Source organism: Arachis ipaensis, chromosome B06 (genome assembly GCF_000816755.2).
Source record: "Arachis ipaensis cultivar K30076 chromosome B06, Araip1.1, whole genome shotgun sequence".
NCBI lineage: Eukaryota > Viridiplantae > Streptophyta > Magnoliopsida > Fabales > Fabaceae > Arachis > Arachis ipaensis.
Window position 1 is genome coordinate 122970478 of NC_029790.2, and position 19409 is coordinate 122989886.

The 19409-nt window shown below is 35.7% G+C and overlaps 2 protein-coding genes across 2 annotated transcripts; one reads left to right on the forward strand and one right to left on the reverse strand.

Moving 5' to 3' along the window:
- Positions 1763–3507, forward strand: LOC107647471 (protein SIEVE ELEMENT OCCLUSION B). The gene is made up of 6 exons (XM_016351542.2): positions 1763–2094; positions 2232–2336; positions 2471–2919; positions 2995–3104; positions 3191–3333; positions 3436–3507. The coding sequence occupies exons 1-6, from the start codon at positions 1882–1884 to the stop codon at positions 3505–3507; spliced, it is 1092 nt and encodes a 363-aa protein (XP_016207028.1). The 5' UTR covers positions 1763–1881.
- Positions 10343–15787, reverse strand: LOC107647472 (SAGA-associated factor 29-like). The gene is made up of 9 exons (XM_021104949.1): positions 15753–15787; positions 15483–15556; positions 14182–14187; positions 13525–13601; positions 13291–13376; positions 12398–12451; positions 11725–11878; positions 11526–11539; positions 10343–10722 (listed from the first exon to the last, which is right to left on the reverse strand). Exons 1-9 carry the CDS (start codon positions 15770–15772, stop codon positions 10620–10622), a joined length of 588 nt encoding a protein of 195 aa, XP_020960608.1. The 5' UTR covers positions 15773–15787; the 3' UTR covers positions 10343–10619.

Here is a 19409-nt window from a genome sequence, read left to right on the forward strand (position 1 = left end):
ACAAAAACAAACTCATGTTCTTTTTTATTTACCAAATACGAAATAAGAAATTTATGCTTTTGACAAATACCTCTTCAAAATTTTTTTTATTAAACCAAGCCTTAGTCTATCTCAAAAATAGAATAACTTTAATTTTATGGGTATAGATGTGAGAATAAATGATATATACTTCAAATGTGTATAATATGAAGAGTTCAATATTATTTAATAATTAGAATGTTTAATTTAATTTTATTTATTTTGATTTCATTTATTTAGTTAGTAGATTGAGTTTTATATTAGTGGGTCCAAAATCTTTTTTATTCTAACTTAATATGAGATTATAAATACCTTGTAAATAGTTGTAGTGATTATAAAATATTAGAGGTGAAAAAAAAATTATTTTTAGTTTCGTGATGAAACTATAGTATATAGTATGAACAAATGAGGTTGAGTGAGTCTCACTTTTATTGCATTAAAAAATTGAATAAAAAATTAAGTAATTTCCATCAATTTAATTCCTAAACAATGGTAAACAAATTAAGTTGAGTGGATCTCTTTATGAAAAATGTTAGGAAATCAACATAATTTTATTATTTTTTGTTATCATTTAACTATCAATATTTTAAAATATGAGATAAAGTATGTTATTAGATTATTAGACTAAAGGAATTAGACTAAAAAATTAAATTAATGGTTAAATGATAACGAAATACAATAAATTCTCGCTCATATCATTTCTCTTTAATTATAAGCGAGCGATTTCTAAAAGAATCTATTTTTTTTTTATAGTGGAATATTCAAAGTGTTTAGAGTAGAATAATAACATGTCTTCGTTGCAGTGAAATCAAACTCTAGTGACTAGTGAATGAACATAAAACTGTAACGATGATGAGTGTGAGTCTCGTGGCCTGATGAATTGTGTTATACTTGAAAAAGTAAAAGGAATCAAATCTTTCAGTTGTCGTTTATAACTTTTGATTGAAGGAATTAGATATTCTCGACCGATGTTGCAAGCAAATAAAAGAATTCCAAAGCAAAAGAAGCATTTCATGCCAACAGCGTTCGATACTTTCCCTGCTTGCCACCAAGAATAGAATATTGTTGCGCCTTATTTGGTAAACACTGATCCTCAATCAAAGCCAACATTGTTTTTCCACTAAATTCTTAAAGCGGTCTTTGAGATTTACGTTGTGTATCGATTTGATTCCTGAAATTCTAGTTGCACTATTGTTATTCTTGAAATTGAGCTAAAAAAACTATAATGACTCAGCAAACAGAGCGATAAGTTGGCATTCTCTTGTCATATTGGACAATGACAAAACTAGTCATTTGCTTTTATCGTCCAATCAAAACAAATGACATCATTCTGCTATTGTTCAGTAAAACAAGGTAGTGTCAAACTTTCAGCTCATCACTCTAGTTGCTGAGTCATTATTAAAAAAAAGAGACTATTAGTATCCGGAGCTTAATCTCAACTATGATAATAGTACAATTGGAACCTTAAAACCAAATTGGTGCATACCGTAAATCTCAAGTAACACCACGGGATTTAGCCATTGGTTTTCCCATAGCTGTAGATATTGTCCTTTGAGACCATTGGTCCATTTGTAAAAGCTACTGTATGCTACTAAAGTGTAGTATTGCACTGCATATGTCATTAACTTGGTACGTACTAAAGTGAGTGAAGCGTAAGGACACAAGAGTGAAGAAGCTAAAGTCTTTCTTCTTCTTAACGTTCCAACACCTTAAACTATGGTGAAAGAAAAGAAGTGGATTCATGTTTGCTTTATTCCTTTCTGGGTATTATATATTGGCCTATCAACATGGCAGCTAAAACCACAAGCCTTGTATTTTGTTCTCTGCCTCCTATCTAGCGTCTTTGTTTTTCTATAGCACAAGATGGATAACATTGGCAAATTGGCTGCTATGAAACAACAGCTGAGAGGCGAAAGGCCCATGCCGGCGACGGCATTGTCTGATGACAGCATTCTGGTGAAGAAAATAGTGGCTGAGCATAAACCTGATGGTCTAGAATATGATGCCAAGCCACTTCTCCATATTGTTGAGGATATTCTTAGACGTGCCACCTTGAGCACTGAAGGTGTTTCCTCGGTATGATACTAATTCTAATAATAGTTTGAAACCTTAGTTGCTTATGAAATTGCCAAGAAAATGTTGCATCTGCAAACATGCAATTCTATTGTTTTTTCTTGTTTATGTATCTTCTAAGTGACTCTGCTTTCTTTCAGGGTGCGCTTGCGCATGTTGACCAGGTCGAAGATGTGACCCATCACCCTGGCTACACCAACATGCTGGAGGCACTTTCTTTCAAGATTGATCGAATTGCTTGTGAGGTGATTCAAGAATAACCTAGACAATCTATACAAAAACAATGATCTTGTATTAAATTTGAGACTTGATAACATTGCTTGAAATTTTTAGGATATATCATTATTTTAACAATATGAAACGTACAATAAAATTTCAGATTTCGTACAAGTCTCTTGCGGGTGTAGATGCACACTCTACAGCACTTGCAATATTTGATATGCTTCAAACATATGAGTGGGATGTGAAGTTGGTGCTCTCTCTGGCTGCTTTTGCTCTGACATATGGTGAATTCTGGCTTCTTGCACACATGCATTTAACAAACCAGCTTGCAAGATCCATGGCCATTCTGAAGCAAGTTCCAAACATCATGGAGCATGTAAGCATGCTGCGACCCCGGTTCGAAGCCCTGAATGAACTAGTTAAGGTCATATTGGAGGTGGCAAGGTGTGTCATTGAGTTCAATGGTCTGCCAAGACACTACATTGCTCAAGACACAACAGCATACAACATTGCCTCTAACCATATCCCCATTGCCACCTATTGGAGCGTCAGGGGTATCGTCGCCTGCGCAACTCAGATTACAAGCCTAACTACACTTGGATTTGAGTATGTTTTCCCTTTCACTTCTCCATTTCTTTTATTTTGTATTTGTTTCATCATTTTAAGTAAACATTGTTCCAGGTTCATGCAATCAACTACCGAGTCATGGGAGCTATCTACATTGGCTCACAAGCTTAAGAACATACTTGAACATCTAAGGAAGAATCTGGATAGCTGCTACAGACAGATTGGTCTAATTAATTTAGTTTCAATTGGATACATTTAGTGAAATTCTTTGGATCATGACTGCTAATTTTAAGTTTAACATTGAATGCAGAGAAAAGAATGGACTCTGAAGCTTATGAAATGTTGCGCGAATTATTCACGACACCCCACATTGACAACATGAAGGTTCTCAAGGCTTTGATTTCTGCGAAGGACGATACTCTACCTCTATATGATGGTGCAACCAAGAAAAGGGTTACATTTTTTCCAACATTGTAATTGCATATATGATGATGCACTAGTATTTTGACAAGTTGGTGAAGCTAATATTGGTGTAATTTAATTGAAACCAAACAGGTTAGCCTGGAACCTTACAACAAGCCAAACAACCCAAGCTTCAAAGCTTACAAAACAAGAACAAGAAGATGAAAATACCACAAAAACAGAGCTACTGTGCGTGGCCAAATATCTCCAGCTACAGACATTGAATCAAAGATCCTAACGGTGAAATCAAAGAACCAAATGTATAAAACACACTGTCCAAATTTGAGCTTGATCCAACGGTTAACGAATCTGCAACTACTAATTTATAGAGACAGCTTTGTGTATGTTCGAAAATAACTTTCTCTCTTCTTTTCTCTCTAGTGTTTGGTGTTCTCTTTTCAAAATGACCTCTCCCTCTCAACCCTAACTCACCTCAGCCACTTCAACTATTCATGGGCTTGGATACTAGCATTTGGATTTTTTCTCCACATAGGAAGGGAGCCCAAAAACCCAACAAATCTCCTCCTCACGACTATATGGAGGTAACCGCCAATCCGACGATTAAGCAACAAACTTCAAACTTCCATCTTAGTAATGCCTTGGTCATCATATCAAAACCATTCTCATCAGTATGAACCTTTTTAAGTTTTAACAACTCAGCATCCAAAACATCACGTATCCAATGATACCTCACATCAATATGTTTGGATCGAGAATGAAAAGTAGAGTTTTTACCAAGATGTATAGCACTTTGACTATCACAAAACAACACATACCTCCCTTGATTAAACCCGAGTTCTTTCAAGAATTTCTTCATCCAAAACATCTCATTGCACGCTTCGATAATGGCAATAAACTCGGCCTCTATGTATTTCTCCTGTGACAACCAAAGTTTCTTCTCCTTTCTATCACGCTCGATTCTTATACTAAGAATCTCCTTTGCCGGCCCAAGGTCCTTCATTGCAAATGACATTGCAAGTTGCTTCTTCAACATATCAATCCTAGAAGCATTCTGACCAACAATAAGCATGTCATCAACATATATCAAAAGGATAATAAAATCATTACTAACAAAATGTTTAACAAATACACAATGATCAGAAGTAGTCTTCTTGTAGCCTTGTTCTGTCATAACAGACTCGAACTTTTTGTACCATTGTCTTGGAGCTTGCTTCAAGCCATACAAGCTCTTCTTCAGTTTGCAAACATGATCCTCTTTGCCGTTTACCATGAAGCCTTCAGGTTGTTCCATGTAAATTTCATCTTTAAGATCACCATGAAGGAAAGCAGTTTTCACATCCATCTGCTCTATTTCTAAATCAAGACTTGCAGCCAAACTCAAAACAGTCTTAATAGAAGATCTTCTCACAACCGGTGAAAAGATTTCATTATAGTCAACTCCCTTTTTATGCCTGTAGCCCTTAACTACCAATCTAACCTTGTACCTTGGACACTGAGAATTTTCTTCATGCTTCAACCTATAAACACATCTGTTTTGCAAAGCTTTCTTTTCTTTTGGCAACTTCACAAGCTCAAATGTTTGATTATCATACAAGATTTTCATTTCATCCTACATTGCATCAAACCATTTCTTATTGTCGTCACCTTCCATAGCTTCCGCATAACATTCAGGTTCTCCCCCATCAGTCAAGGTCACATATCCATCAGTAAATGTTACATACTTACATACTCACTAGAAGGATACCTCGTTGAAGGTCGTCGCTCTCTAGTAGACCTCCTAGGATAGATAGGATAGAGGTGGCTGAACTGGATCTACATCAGTCAAGTCACTACTCTTTTGTGATTGACTCTTCTCTGCCTTATCAATGTCTTCAATGGTCTGGTCTTCAACAAACTCTACATCACGGCTTCTTACAAGCTTCTTTTCAACTAGATCATAAAGCTTGTAACCAAACTCATCTTGACTATATCCAATAAAAATGCACTGCCTTGTCTTCACATCCAACTTGGACCTCTCGTCCTTTGGAACATGAACAAATGCTTTGCATCCAAAGACTCTCAAGTGACCATACGAGACATCTTTGCCGACCAAACATGATTCGGAACATCATTTTCCAAAGCAATTGTAGGACTCAGATTAATCATATGAGCCGCTGTAAGTAGCACTTCACCCCAAAAGACTTTAGGTAGCTTAGCTTCAGTAAGCATACACCTAACTCTTTCAATCAACGTTCTATTCATCCTTTCTGCCAAACCATTCAACTGAGGTGTTTTAGGAGGTGTCTTTTCATGCCTAATGCCTTGCTGCTTGCAATACACATCAAATGGTCCACAATACTCACCACCATTATCAGTGCGAATACATTTAAGCTTTTTACCTGTTTGCCTCTCAACCGAAACTTGGAATTGTTTGAACTTTTCCAAAGCTTGATTCTTTGTTTTCAAAGCATAAGTCCAAAGGTTTCTTGAATAATCATCAATAAAGTAATAAAGTAAATAGCTCTGCTAAAAGACCGTACCTTCAAAGGACCACAAATATCGGAGTGCACCAATTTCAAGAAGTCTGATTTTTTTGAAGGTTGATGCTTCTTGAAGGATAATCTTCTTTGTTTGCCAGCATGCAATGAGAACGTTTCTCCAACTCTGCATTCTTCAAACTTGAAAGAGCATCTTTTCGAGCTAAATAATTAAGTCCTTTTTCACTAATATGACCAAGGCGTCTGTGCCACAAGCTACAAACTTCTTTACTTTCAATCTCATTCACACTACCTTTTGCAATCATGACATGCATCACATAAAAACTTGAAGTACCTTTTTCCCGAGCCACCACTAAGTTACCTTTAGTAAGCTTCCATTGTCCAAAGCCGAAAGTGTTTACAAAGCCTTCATTATCAAGCCTTTTAACTGAAACCAAATTCAAGCGAACATCTGGAGCGTATCTAACATCTTTGAGTAGCAGCTTCATTCCCATATTAGTCTCAAGACAAACATCTCCTACACCAATAACCTTGGCCAAGCCATCATTACCCATCTTAAGCACTCCAAAATTACCTGGAGTATAAGAAGTGAAGAACTCCTTCTTCGGTGTAACATGTATTGAGGCGCCACTATCAATTACCCAGCTGAACTCATCATCAGAAACAAGATTGACCTTGTACTCATAATCAGCAATATCAACAGTAAGAAGATCATCTGAAATAGAAAATACACGATCATTACCACTATCATCCTTCTTTTCTTGCTTATCTTTGTTTTCCTTTTTCCAAAGATAGCAATATTTTTTAACGTGACCCATTTTGTGACAGTAGTGACACTCAACATTCTTGTATCTTCCCTTGGATTTGCTCCTGCTTTTACCTCTATCCTTTTGAACTCTATTCTGATTTCTTCTCCTGGTTGCAGTGACTAACATTTCAGAGTGTGACGAAGAATTCTGTGTCCTCCTTCTCATCTCTTCATTTAAAATGCCACCTTTAACAAGTTGCATGCTCACTTTACCATTCAGAGCAGAATTAGTAAGAGAGATACGAAATGTCTCCCAAGAATCTGGTAGAGTATGTGAAAAACCTCCTCAATGAGAGAAGTAAAAACCACGAGTTACCAAGGCCAGGATATTGCTTCACTATGATGAAAAATAGGGTACAAGAGAGTCACAAATTGCTGCACAAAACGTGCATACAAAATGCCAAACAACCCAAGCTTCAAAACTTACAAAACAAGAACAAGAAGATGAAAATACCACAAAAACAGAGCTACTGTGTGTGGCCAAATATCTCCAGCTAGACATTGAATCAAAGATCTGAATGGTGAAATCAAAGAACCAGATATGTAGAACACACTGTTCAAATTTGAGCTCGATCCAACGGTTAACGAATCTGCAGCGACCAATTTACAGAGACAGCTTTGTGTATGTGCGAAAATAACTTTCTCTCTTCTTTTCTCTCTAGTATTTGGTGTTCTCCTTTCAAAATGACCTCTCTCTCTTTCAACCCTAACTCACCTCAGCCACTTCAACTATTCATGAATTTGGATACTAGTATTTGAACTTTTTCTCCACATAGGAAGGGAACCCAAAAATCCAACACGTGGAATGTGTAATATGCATGTGAAAAGCTTTATGGGTCACGCTTGTAGGAGTGTAGCATGTATTTGTAGAGATAATACTATTACCATGTGTTTTAGTGTTAGTTATAGGCATGGATGCTGTAAATTTCATAATATGGGCATATATATACTAGTATACAACTATATATATGTACTTTCTAATATTTTTACAAAATTTTAATGGAGACAATTGCCCACAGCCCCACACAGCTATATTAAATTATTATAATAAATTTTAGGGTTAAGTACTTTTTTCGTCCTTAAGGTCTGGGGCAAAAATCAAATTCGTCCCCGACCTTTTTTGTTATTAAAATCATTCCCAATGCTAAAAAATGCTTTAAAATCATCATTCCCTCCATTAAACAAAATTTTCGGACACCTTTGCCCCTGAAGCCTTTAACGCTTCGTTTTCTTCCCGCAAAAGGGCTTCAGTGTCTGATTTACGTTGTACACTTAGAAACTGATCTTTCACCTTCAATGATACCCTAACAGAGGTTCGTCGTCACCTAAGGAGTAACGTTATTGCATTTGGATTGCATTGGCAAGAGTGTGGGAGGAGGTCGTTCCGCTGTAGTCATCTCGAATCAGGTATGTATGCACCATTGGTTTCGGTAGTTTTCAAAAACTGGTAGGGTTTGATTTATGGTTTTTTGTTTTTTTTTTTTGTTTTAAGGGATGGGAACCTTTAACCTGAGTGTCTACCATGGGGGCGATTTGGATATGACAATGGAACATTGAAGTATATAGGGGGAGAAAAGACATTGATCGAAGATGTTGAGAGTGATTGCTGGTCTGTATTTGAGGCATATGCTGAGGTGAGACAGTTTGGGCACACAAAGAAAAACATTTCAGCTTTGTGGTATAAGGATCCAAGTTCTGAGTGGTTAGAGAAGGATCTAAAGTTATTTGCGGGTGACAGAGATGCACTTGAGATGTGTAGAATAATGGAGTTAAGGAGTCATGTTGAGCTTTTTGTGGTGTATAAGGTTGAGGATGTTGAAGGTTTTCCTGAAGTAGGGTATATTGATATCGGAGGATAGGGTGAACAGGGCCAAACAGAAAAAATACTAGGAAACAATTGGTGGTTTTTGAGAGTGAACAGGGTCAACAGGTGGAAAGGGACAATGCGGAACAGGTTAATGAAGGAGATAAATTGTACCCGGATGTAGAGGCTGAAAATGCACGGGTTGAATCGAACAGTGACGATGATAGCGATGATACGGAGTTTATTCCGTCTGATCTTGAGATTGACAGTGCAGATGATATTCAGTTTACAGATAGTGAAGAGGAGTACGATGATGAGAGTGGGTTTGAGGAACTTAGAGGTGCTACGGATAGTGATCGGGTTGATAAAGGCAAAGGAGTTGTGAACGGTGATTTCAGTGATGAGGAAGGCTTCAATAGTGATGAAGTGGATTTGGATTATGAAGTTGGTGGTGGTTCAGATAAGGAGGACAGACAGGATAATGATAACGATGAAGCTACTCGGTATCTGATTCACAAAGATATTAAAGACATGACAAGTTATAAATGGGAGGTTGGAACTATATATGCTTCAAGAGAGGAATTCAAAGACACTGTAACAACATATGCAATGCAAACAAGAAGGGGGATGATTGCTACAAGAAGCCTGTCTATGTCAAATGCTATGATTTGGTGATCAACCCTATAAATGGCCCAGATTTGTAGGAGAAGACGAACTTTGATGATGTGATGCCACCTCCCTATCGAAAGCCTAGCCACAGACCAGTCAAGAAGAGGAAGAGAGGACCAAATAAAGTTGAGGACAGCAGCCAGTCCCACTTGTCTAGGAGGAGACAGATTCAGAGGTACTCATCACAACCTGCTATGCAATCTGCAACTAGAGGTAAAAAGAGATCCAACAGGCATATTTCAGTGGCATTACACAAGGTAGCCCCTGCTTCTGATTCAACCAGAACAAAACTAAACCAACCCATCCAACCGTGCCCAACACTGCAGCAACCTTGAACTTCCACTCAATGTCCCTCACTTTTACTTTCAGGGCTGCAACTTTCCTCTTCATCCTTGCAACCTGCGGATCTTCACTCTCTGCTTCTGGGTCTGTCCATCGGAAGAACTCACACTCTTCTTTAATCTACAGCATCCCACCAGAGTCAGTACCCAGAAAAAAGAAAACATTGCCATCAATCACGAACAAAAATTTAAAAAACGAACCTCATAGCAGACACAGCCTTGAAATCCTCGCCCATGGTTGTTCTTCGTTCCCGAAATTCTTAGCACGGTCTCTCACCATGTCCACAGAGAAGCTCCATCTTCTGCGCAGATGACCGTGAGCTCTCGGCAACCATGGCTCCACCCAGCTTCGCGAACCCTAGCAGCCGCTCGATTACGTTGGTTGGGGGTGAGATTTTGATTTAATCCCACCCTCTCTAACCAGTTATAGAAAAAACAATTTTTTTTTAGTCATTAAATGCTTCAACTACCAGTAACAATGAAAAGGGCAAATGTGTTCGAAAATTTTGTTTAATGGAAGGAAGGATGATTTTAAAACGTTTTTGAGCGTTGAGAATGATTTTAATAACAAAAAAAGGTTGGAGACGAATTTGATTTTCGCTCCAGACCTTAGGGACGAAAAAAGTAATTAACCCTAATAACCCTCTAGTATTACTCAAAATTAAATTGACATGTGCAAACTGCATTGACTATTATCTAAAATTTAAAATCTTTAGAAAAGCTACTTCATTAAAGATTATAAAGCTTTCACCAACTATATTTTAGATATTTTCATTGCAATAGCAGCACAAATAAAATACAATTCATTCTTCTCGAACAAATTCTGCTGAAGTGAAGTTGGTAAAATAAAAAAATTAAATATATTATCACTCTCAAATTAAAATAATAAAACTCATATAATAAAATTTACAAATTCAATAGTAATTAATTAAATTACTCATTTTATCACTTTACAATCTCCTCACTTAAAAAAATCTTTTTCCCATTCAAACGTATATTAGTAAGTGATCATTACACAAAAATGAGAACATAACAAATCATATTACACAACCAGCACGTAAAGCAACAACGCCATTCCTACTTTATACACAAACTATAAGGGTTGTTCATAAGTTTGGGTTTGGAGTTCGGAGCATTTAGTCTAAAATTTACATTACAAACCTTTCATTTTCTCCCTTTTTAACCCAACTCACAAACCAACCCTAAATTGCTTAAATTCATTGGCGATGACCCTCTGGCAGAGCAACCACCTTGTGGAAGGGAACCGTCCTTTCAGGCAAAGACCCATCTTCTTCATCATCATCAAATTCCAACACATAGCTGCCAAACACGTCAGAAGTTAACAACCATAACACAGTGACAACACAATAGTCAATAGTGCAGTTGAGGAGTGAATACTTCAACAAATCAATAATATTTCAATACTAAATATTGTACTATTTCAATATTAATAGATCATTGCAAACTTGAAGTCAACAAATCATATTTCAAATTTTCAATGCTAATAACTATGTCTAATTAATTTAGCACATTTTCTTTCTTTTCATTTTACATAAAAGGTGAAGATGATGAGTACGTGTAAGATTAAGAATAACTTAGAAAGTATTGTACTCTTTCAATTTTGGTAATTTATAAAAGTGTAAAATAATCAATAATATAAATTATAAGAGTACAGAAGAAAAATTAATAAAATCTTATATCAATTATAATTGGAAATAAAAATAATAAAATAATAAATTTGGTATGAACTTATACTTAAATAATTAGAACAAATACAACTTCGATAACATTATATTATGCAGTAAAATACCAAAGACTAAACATATAGTATTCTTGTCAAGGGAAAAAAAAAAAGAAAAAATATATATATATGGTGTTGAAATTTGAACCAGCCTCATGCTATCAAATGCTGTTTTCTTCTTATTCTTGTCTTTTTCCTATCTTATTTTACACACAAAATGAACTCTCAGATGCATGTCCATTGTTTATAGTTACCGACCCCACCAAAGGGGGATAATAAATATGAATGCTTGCCAAGATATAGTGCCAAATGATTTCCTACCAAAATTTATATTTACTATTTAGAACTAAAGAATTACATATTCCATAAAGTCTATACTTACTCGTCTGTCTTCCTCTGCACAAGTGTGAAATGAAAAAGATTGCCCCAGAACATGCACAATATTGCTGGTTAGTACTCAGTAGCATGTCAGCATCAACAGAATTCTATCTAAAAAGGAATTATAAACACTACAACTCACTGGAAGTTAGACAAAAAAACAAGAAATAATCCCTTTGACATGGAAACAAAGAAACCATTACCTTGCGATGGCCATGTACAACTGTTGCTTTGTAAAGTGCAGTAGTTCCTGGATAGACCGCCAAAACATGTGAGCCTGGCGGAAAATCCGAAGCACCTGAAGGATCATTGCTCTTTGGGAAAGGAATTATATTTCCCATGGGAAGCTTGTATTGTCTGAATGGAGCAGAAAAGAACCCATGTTAAGGTTAAAAGCAACACAAACAGGACACTATCAGAACACTATCAAAACCAATGTATTTCTTTTAAAAATTGGAAAAATCATATGTTGATGGATTTTATTAAAAGGTTTAAACTTCGGAATTTTTCTGTATACTTTTTGAAAACAAAATATGATGAAAAGAAAAGCAAATAAGGACCTAAATCACAAAAGAAATAAGAGAAGGGATCACGGTGGGCATTGGAAAAAGAGAGCAAAAAAAAGTACAAAAGACTGAAAAAAGAAAGAGGCATCGTGCCTCAAGAAAAAAAATGAAAATTGCTGCAGAATTTTTTTTCTATATTTATATTTTAATGCAATCTTTTTCTAATTGGTGCAGAATATTTTTTATTTTCTTATGCAATCTAGTCCTTATTGATGCAAATATATACTATATTAGTTATTAGATATGTTAAGACAAAAATATGGTATTCACACGATTTAAAAACAAAACAAAACAGTTTCTCTTAGGTTACCTTTGGCCGCTTCCCTCTTCATCATCACCAGGTTCTTCATCTAGAACTTCAACTCTGTAAAATCATGTTGCGAAAGATTCAGCAAACAACAAAATGATGGTGATAAGGGCAATTACAAAAAGATTGAATGTCCCACTGGTACTATTCTCTGCATCAACAATTTGAAACCAGATAGACACAAGAAATAGCAACTAACACCGAGAAATGTAACGTCTTCCAACAACTTAAAGATGGTCAAATAACAACTCATTCAATTAAGTACAGCCAAGCAGACTCAAGTTAACATCAAGCTCATGATTGACCTTTGTACTGTAATCAAAGGCTGAATCTAGGCAAATTAGGGGCTCAGCAAGCATATCAGAGAATAAAATAACAGAATCACCAAGCCCGATATTAACAGGGTTGTACTACATAACACCTTAATATTAGTTACTCCTTGGCAGATACTCAGAAAGTTGGGAGATTTTTTGACAAGATATAGTACATTATCCTCCTGGGGAAACAATATGCCATAATTTATTGTAGGATCAACGAATTTATCTACTATAACAAAAACTCAGAGATAGGAATAAACACAATAAAAATACAAGGAACCTTGTTTATACGTTCATTTGGTAGTAGAACTATGCTAAGCATATAAAATTATAAATCTAATAATCTGTAATAACCTAATTTGTCATTAAACAATATTCTTTCACTGGCTAGAATAAGCTCAATATGCATTTGTTAGAGCTTAATTCATGATATATAGTATCCTAAACTATATAGCATATCATATCAAAGCCATCTGGCAATATATTTTCAAATTTTAATATTATGCAAGCTGAATGTAAATTGATTTTTTATAGCTTGAACATAATACTTGACAACTAAGGTAAAGAATGTACACTTACTCTTTTGATTCCTTATCAAAATGGATCACTTTAACAACAAACCATTCATCCTTATCAGCATTACGTGGTGTGACCCTAGCTGCTACCTAAGAAGTGAGAATCAAGAACAAATTAACCTAGTGAAACACAACATTCAGATGAATCATACTAGAAAAATAAATTTTATCAACAAATAAAACAGAAATTGATGTTCAATGATTTATATCAGTTAAACTCCGTGGAAATTCTTCATACCTGCTCACCCTTAAGATTGCTCATCCTAGAAATATCTGACTCGGTCTTCACTCGTTTCCTTTTCTGCTCATTACCTTCTGTAACATAGTAACGGTAAGCACAAAAATTTTAAAAAAGAAATGACATCTCATTGAAACTTAAGTCATAATAATGCAATTTATGTTTGTAATTAAAGACAAAAATAGGTGCAAAAAAAATATATAACATCAACTGAAGTATTTCATGAACCCTTTTACATCTTAACAAATTTTGATTCTCATGCTTGCAAAGCTCCATACTATAACTGAATGCCATTAGCACAATGTTGGGGAAGCAATACATCATCATGAATTATCCAGGGTTAACAAGAGGATGCAAAAGCATTCTGCTTAATGAGTTAAAAGTTGTCTAAGCAGCAATGCTAAATCATTGATCACTGTAGATGAACCCTACGTAGCTTTCCAAACCATTCTCCGTCCACCATATATTTAGAAAAGGAATAGATTAAAAATTGGATCAGTTAACACACTATCTTCAACTTTTTATTTAAAGTTACAGGTTAACATTCCCTCCCTGCCCCTTTCCTCCCTTCTTGTAGCTTTGACTATATGAGATTCATGAAAATGGCAGCAGAGACGTCAACTATATTGATGAGTATCCAAAGCAGTCGACTTTTACCTTTTCCTGGAAAAGAAAAAGGAAACAAAAGAAAAAAGAAAATCTTATACAATCAGAATCTGCAACTTCTTTGAACAAATCTAGGGAAATTTGACATATAATAAGCCACAAAGATTGGTTGATTGAAAGACATATTATCACTCTTCTCATTTTATTTTTTCATACTTTCCTTTCCATGGAAAAGCTATGGTCTAATGCTTTAGATACTTGCCATGGTTCTATAATATTGGCCAATCATTCATTTACCCTGTGCCTATATATATATATATATATATTGAAGCATCTATTTCTAATTATGGATGAATTATAATGTATAAGACTATAAGCTTAAATCAACGGACAAACATTTTATGTAATAGCCAGAAAAAAATAAATAAATAGATAAGCCGGTGGGACCCACTCCTAGATTTTTATTTTCTTCTTTCTCTAACCCTAGCCACACTCTCTCACTCACCTCCCACCGCCGCACACACTCTCACTCGCCTCACACTCTCTTCCCCACAGCACACACACCTAGACTCCACGGAAAAAGAAAGAAAGAAAAGGAAAAGAGAGAATAGGGGAGACCAAGGCTCGTATTAGAAAACCGTAGTTAACGGCGGTTATGACGTTAACTTAGATGCATCTAACTCAGACCCCAGCTAGCAGGGGTGTTGCTAGCCTAACGTGTAGGCCACACGTTAGATCTGTTATTCTGTTAGGACACACGAGAGGAAAGGGCTACTCATTGAGGTGAAGCCGCCCAAGTGTGGACTTTTGATTTGATTTCTGTATGAGAACTCCCTTATTGATTAACTTATTATTATCAATTATTATTTTCTAATTAAAATTATTTTAATATGATGTTTATATGGTCTCATGTCGATTATAGATGTATTGTCTAGTCACTGAGTTGCAAAACTCACCCCGTTTTTTTTCTAAAAACATTTTTCAGAAACAATTACTTGTCTATGTGAGACTCTCTATTCAAGATATAACAATCTGCAATGAGTACTTATTCGTTGACGAGTTCTTAGATGTATATATGCTCCATATAACACAGGCAGGGTCCAACCATTCTTAATTATTTTAATTTTTGTTAAAAATGTATAACTATTTATTTTAGAACTTGTAAAATATTTGTAACTTTCTTATTCAATTTATATTTGAGTATATAAGGCTTGCTATAGGATTATTTTCCTGAGCGACAGTCATAGCTCATTTTGGGCCGTGACATTTTATATGTCAAAAATACCAAAAAGAAGACAACATAAGCAACATTTTCAATAAAAAAATTGATGTGTCAATAACTTGAGACACACCTATTCTTCTTCGCGGTTGACCTTGTCCTGAAGGCAGTAGTGTATCAAGTTGGTTTATCAGTAAAGAGGAAATTCTGAAACCAAAAACCAAATCAACAATCAACAACAATAAATTAATTTGAAAAAGAAAAAGATGCATTTGAAACAATCAATTATGGCATGGAAATGTTTAAGCTGGAACTGCTCAGTATAGTTGAGTCAATCCAGTTTTAGAAAATACATACTCGTGATTACAATGAATCAGTGAACAGAAAAGAAAATGCCATTTACATAAAATGCTTCAGAGCCATATACAATAAACATACTGTGCTTCACTATCTGAAAGATCTTTTGCTTGAGTATACAAAATTTTAAGCCTGGCTAATGAATTATCCCCAGGCTTCTCAACTACTTCAGGAGCTGCATCAAAATTAGAAGAAACTATCAACAATTGTACCCGAAAACTAATGATTAATTTTTAATTTAAAATTTATATCATATTTAACTACAATTTCTCAGCAGAAATGATCGCTCCCAATATCTGAATGTCTCTCTATATTAGTATCACAATATCAATATCAAAACACACATTTGCATCCAAGAATCATTGTTGACTGAGCCACCAGTAAAGGGGTTGAAAACTAGTCATTTGCTTTTATCGTCCAATCAAAACAAATGACATCATTCTACTATTGTTCAATGAAACAAGGTAGTGTTAGGTACCAGACAAATGACACAGCAAAATATAAAGATGAAAAATTAGAAATTTGTATAAAATATGGAAACAATTGAATAATTTTATTTGAGAATTACAACTTCTCTCTATCACAAGGAGACTACAATAACACTCTCTCTTGACAAAAGAAGAACACATTTCTCTCTCTATATATAGAAGAAAACTACTCAAAGAAATATTATGTTATTCTATCTGGATGATTTGATTGAAATGAATTAAAGAAAAACTCAATTTATAGGCGAGTCTCTTCAATATGAACCATCCGTTAATTAGAGGTATATAATTCTTCTCTTTTTCAACCATTAAAATTCTAAGGTTATAAACTAAGATTGTTTATTACCTTTCATTTTATTTAGTTATTATTTATTTATATATTTTCTAAAATTAGCTTTACTATTTTTTCACAATCTCCCACTTAAAGCTAATTTTGATAAATTTTTAAAATTCATGTTGCTCATGTATTCTATAGGTCGTATGAGGATCTACACCATTCAAACTTTTCTGTGTTGATTGGTTTTGTCATGGCATCTGCTAGGTTATCTTTCGTGTGAATCTTCTGCATATCAACACTTCCTTCTTCTACTACTTCCCGAATAAAGTGATATTGTACTCCAATGTGTTTTGTTCTTGAATGAAAGGTAGGATTCCTTGCAATGTGCAAGGCACTCTGACTGTCACAATACACAGAAATCTTCTGTTGTTTGTGCCTGAGTTCTTCTATCAACCTTTGGATCCAAATAGCTTCCTTGCATGCTTGTGTAGCTGCCATATATTCAGCTTCTGTAGTAGATAAAGCTACAACAGTTTGTAATTTAGATAGCCAGCTCACAGCTCCTCCTGCAAGCATGAACACATATCCTGTAGTAGATTTTCGTTTATCAAGATCACTTGCAAAATCTGAGTCGACATATCCATTGACAATGAATTCCGATCCTCCAAAATATAATGCAACATTCGAGGTCCCTTTGATGTATCTCAAGATCCTCTTAATAACATTCCAATGCTCTTTACTCGGATCTGCCATAAATCGACTTACCACCGCAACTGCTTGAGCAATATCTGGCCTTGTACAGATCATGGCATACATAAGGCTTCCCACCGCTGATGCATACGGTACTCGAGACATTTCCATCCTCTCTGCTTCACTACTAGGGCACATACTTGAGGATAATTTAAAATTCATAGGAAGTGGGGTTGAAATTGGCTTACATTCTTGCATGTTGAAGCGTTGCAAGATCTTCTTCAAATAATTTTTTTGCGATAGCCAAATCTTCCTATCCTTTTTGTCTCGGTGAATTGCATCCCTAAAATCTTGTTTGCTGGTCCCAAGTCTTTCATATCAAACTCCCTAGCCAACTGTGCCTTCAATTCTTGGATTTGATCTTTGTTGGGACCTACCACCAACATGTCATCCACATACAACAGCAGAATGATGAAATCATTATCACCAGACCTCTTGTAATAAGTACAATGATCTGAACTAAGTCTGTTGTATCCAAGGCTAATAATGAAAGAATCAAATCTCTTGTACCAACACCTTGGCGCCTGCTTTAGACCGTACAGAGATTTAGTTAACCTGCAAACCAAGCTTTCTTTTCCTTGTTCTTCAAAACCTTCTGGTTGGAGCATATATATCTCTTCTTCAAGTTCTCCATAAAGAAAAGCAGTCTTTACATCTAATTGCTCTAGATGTAAATCAAATGCAGCACACATAGCCAAAACTACTCTAATAGTAGTTAGTCTCACCACTGGAGAAAATATTTCATTGAAGTCAACACCTTCTTTCTAAGCATATCCCTTGACAACCAATCTTGCACGATATCGTTCTACCTGATCATTACTATCTCGTTTGATCTTGTAAACTCATTTGTTACCAATGGCTTTCCGACCTGCTGGAAGTTCAACAAGTTTCCAGGTATGGTTTCTATGTAATGCCTCAATTTCTTCTTGCATTGCTGTGATCCACATAGAAGCGTCTGGATTGCGCATAGCCTCCATAAAAGTTGTTGGTTCTCCATCTTCTGTCAAAAGACAATATGCATCATGGTTTGTCAAAACATAATTTGAGTGCCATGATGGTATTCTTCTTTGTCGAGTGGATCGACGAACTTCTATGTCATTGGCCTCTGCTTCTTGTTCTTCGTGTTGTGGTTCTGCTTCAGAAATATCACCTTCTCTGCATTTTTTATCTATTTGAATAGTGGTTATCTCTTTAACAGTGCTGTCATTTTCTTGTTCCTTTTACAATTCATCTTCTGCAAATATCATATCTCTACTGACAACTACCTTGCGGGCAGTGGGATCCCACAGGCGATACCCCTTAACTCCGTCAGCATAACTCAAGAATATACATTTTCTAGACTTTGGGTCCAGCTTTGTTCTTTCCTGGGAATTGTACATTACGTACACAGGACAACCAAATATATGTAAAGAAGAATAATTAGGTGGCTTACCTTGTCACATCTCCATTGGTGTCTTTAACCCAATTGCAGTTGATGGTGACCGATTTATCACATAACAGGCGGTTTAACAGCTTCTGCCTAAAAAGACTTAGCTAAACCTACAGTTTGTAACATAGCTCGTGCTCTTTCTAGGAAAGTCCTATTCATTCGCTCTGCTACACCATTTTGCTGAGGCGTGTATGCAACTGTGAATTGCCATTGAATACCTGCTTGCTTGCAAAATGTTAGAAAATCACCATCGACATATTCTTCTCCATTATCTGTCCTTAAACACTTGATCTTCTTTCCAGATTCAAGTTCTAACTTTGCTTTGAACTCTTTGAACATCGCAAACACGTCTGACTTCTTCTTGATCGGGTACACCCATAGCCTCCTAGAGTAATCATCAATAAATGATACAAGATATTTTGCTCCTCCTAGGGACATCTTCGGCGATTCCCACTCATCAGAATGAATCAACTCCAATATGTGCTTGCTCCGAGCAGTTGATCTACCAAACGTCAATCTATGTTGTTTGCTTGTAACGCAGTGCTTACAAAACGGTAAGTTTACCGATTTGAGCCCGGGAATGAGATTACGTTCTACAAGAATATTCAAGCCTCGTTCTGACATGTGGCCTAGTTTGCAATGCCATATCATCGTCATTTCTTCTTGGCTTGTTGAAGCAACTGATGCCTCTGCCTCTTGCAAAGTATCTCCCACAAGCATGTATAGATTTGCTGCAATCTTTTCTGTTTTTATTACCGCAAG

Coding starts and splice junctions, on each gene's coding strand:
- LOC107647471 (XM_016351542.2), top strand. CDS start 1,882: ATGGATAACATTGGCAAATTGGCTGCTATGAAACAACAGCTGAGAGGC. Junction 2,337..2,470: donor TTGATCGAATTGCTTGTGAG/GTGATTCAAGAA, acceptor ATAAAATTTCAG/ATTTCGTACAAGTCTCTTGC. Junction 3,334..3,435: donor ATGGTGCAACCAAGAAAAGG/GTTACATTTTTT, acceptor GAAACCAAACAG/GTTAGCCTGGAACCTTACAA.
- LOC107647472 (XM_021104949.1), bottom strand. CDS start 15,772: ATGGCTCTGAAGCATTTTAT. Junction 13,377..13,524: donor GCAATCTTAAGGGTGAGCAG/GTATGAAGAATT, acceptor CTCACTTCTTAG/GTAGCAGCTAGGGTCACACC. Junction 12,452..13,290: donor TTTGATAAGGAATCAAAAGA/GTAAGTGTACAT, acceptor ATGATTTTACAG/AGTTGAAGTTCTAGATGAAG.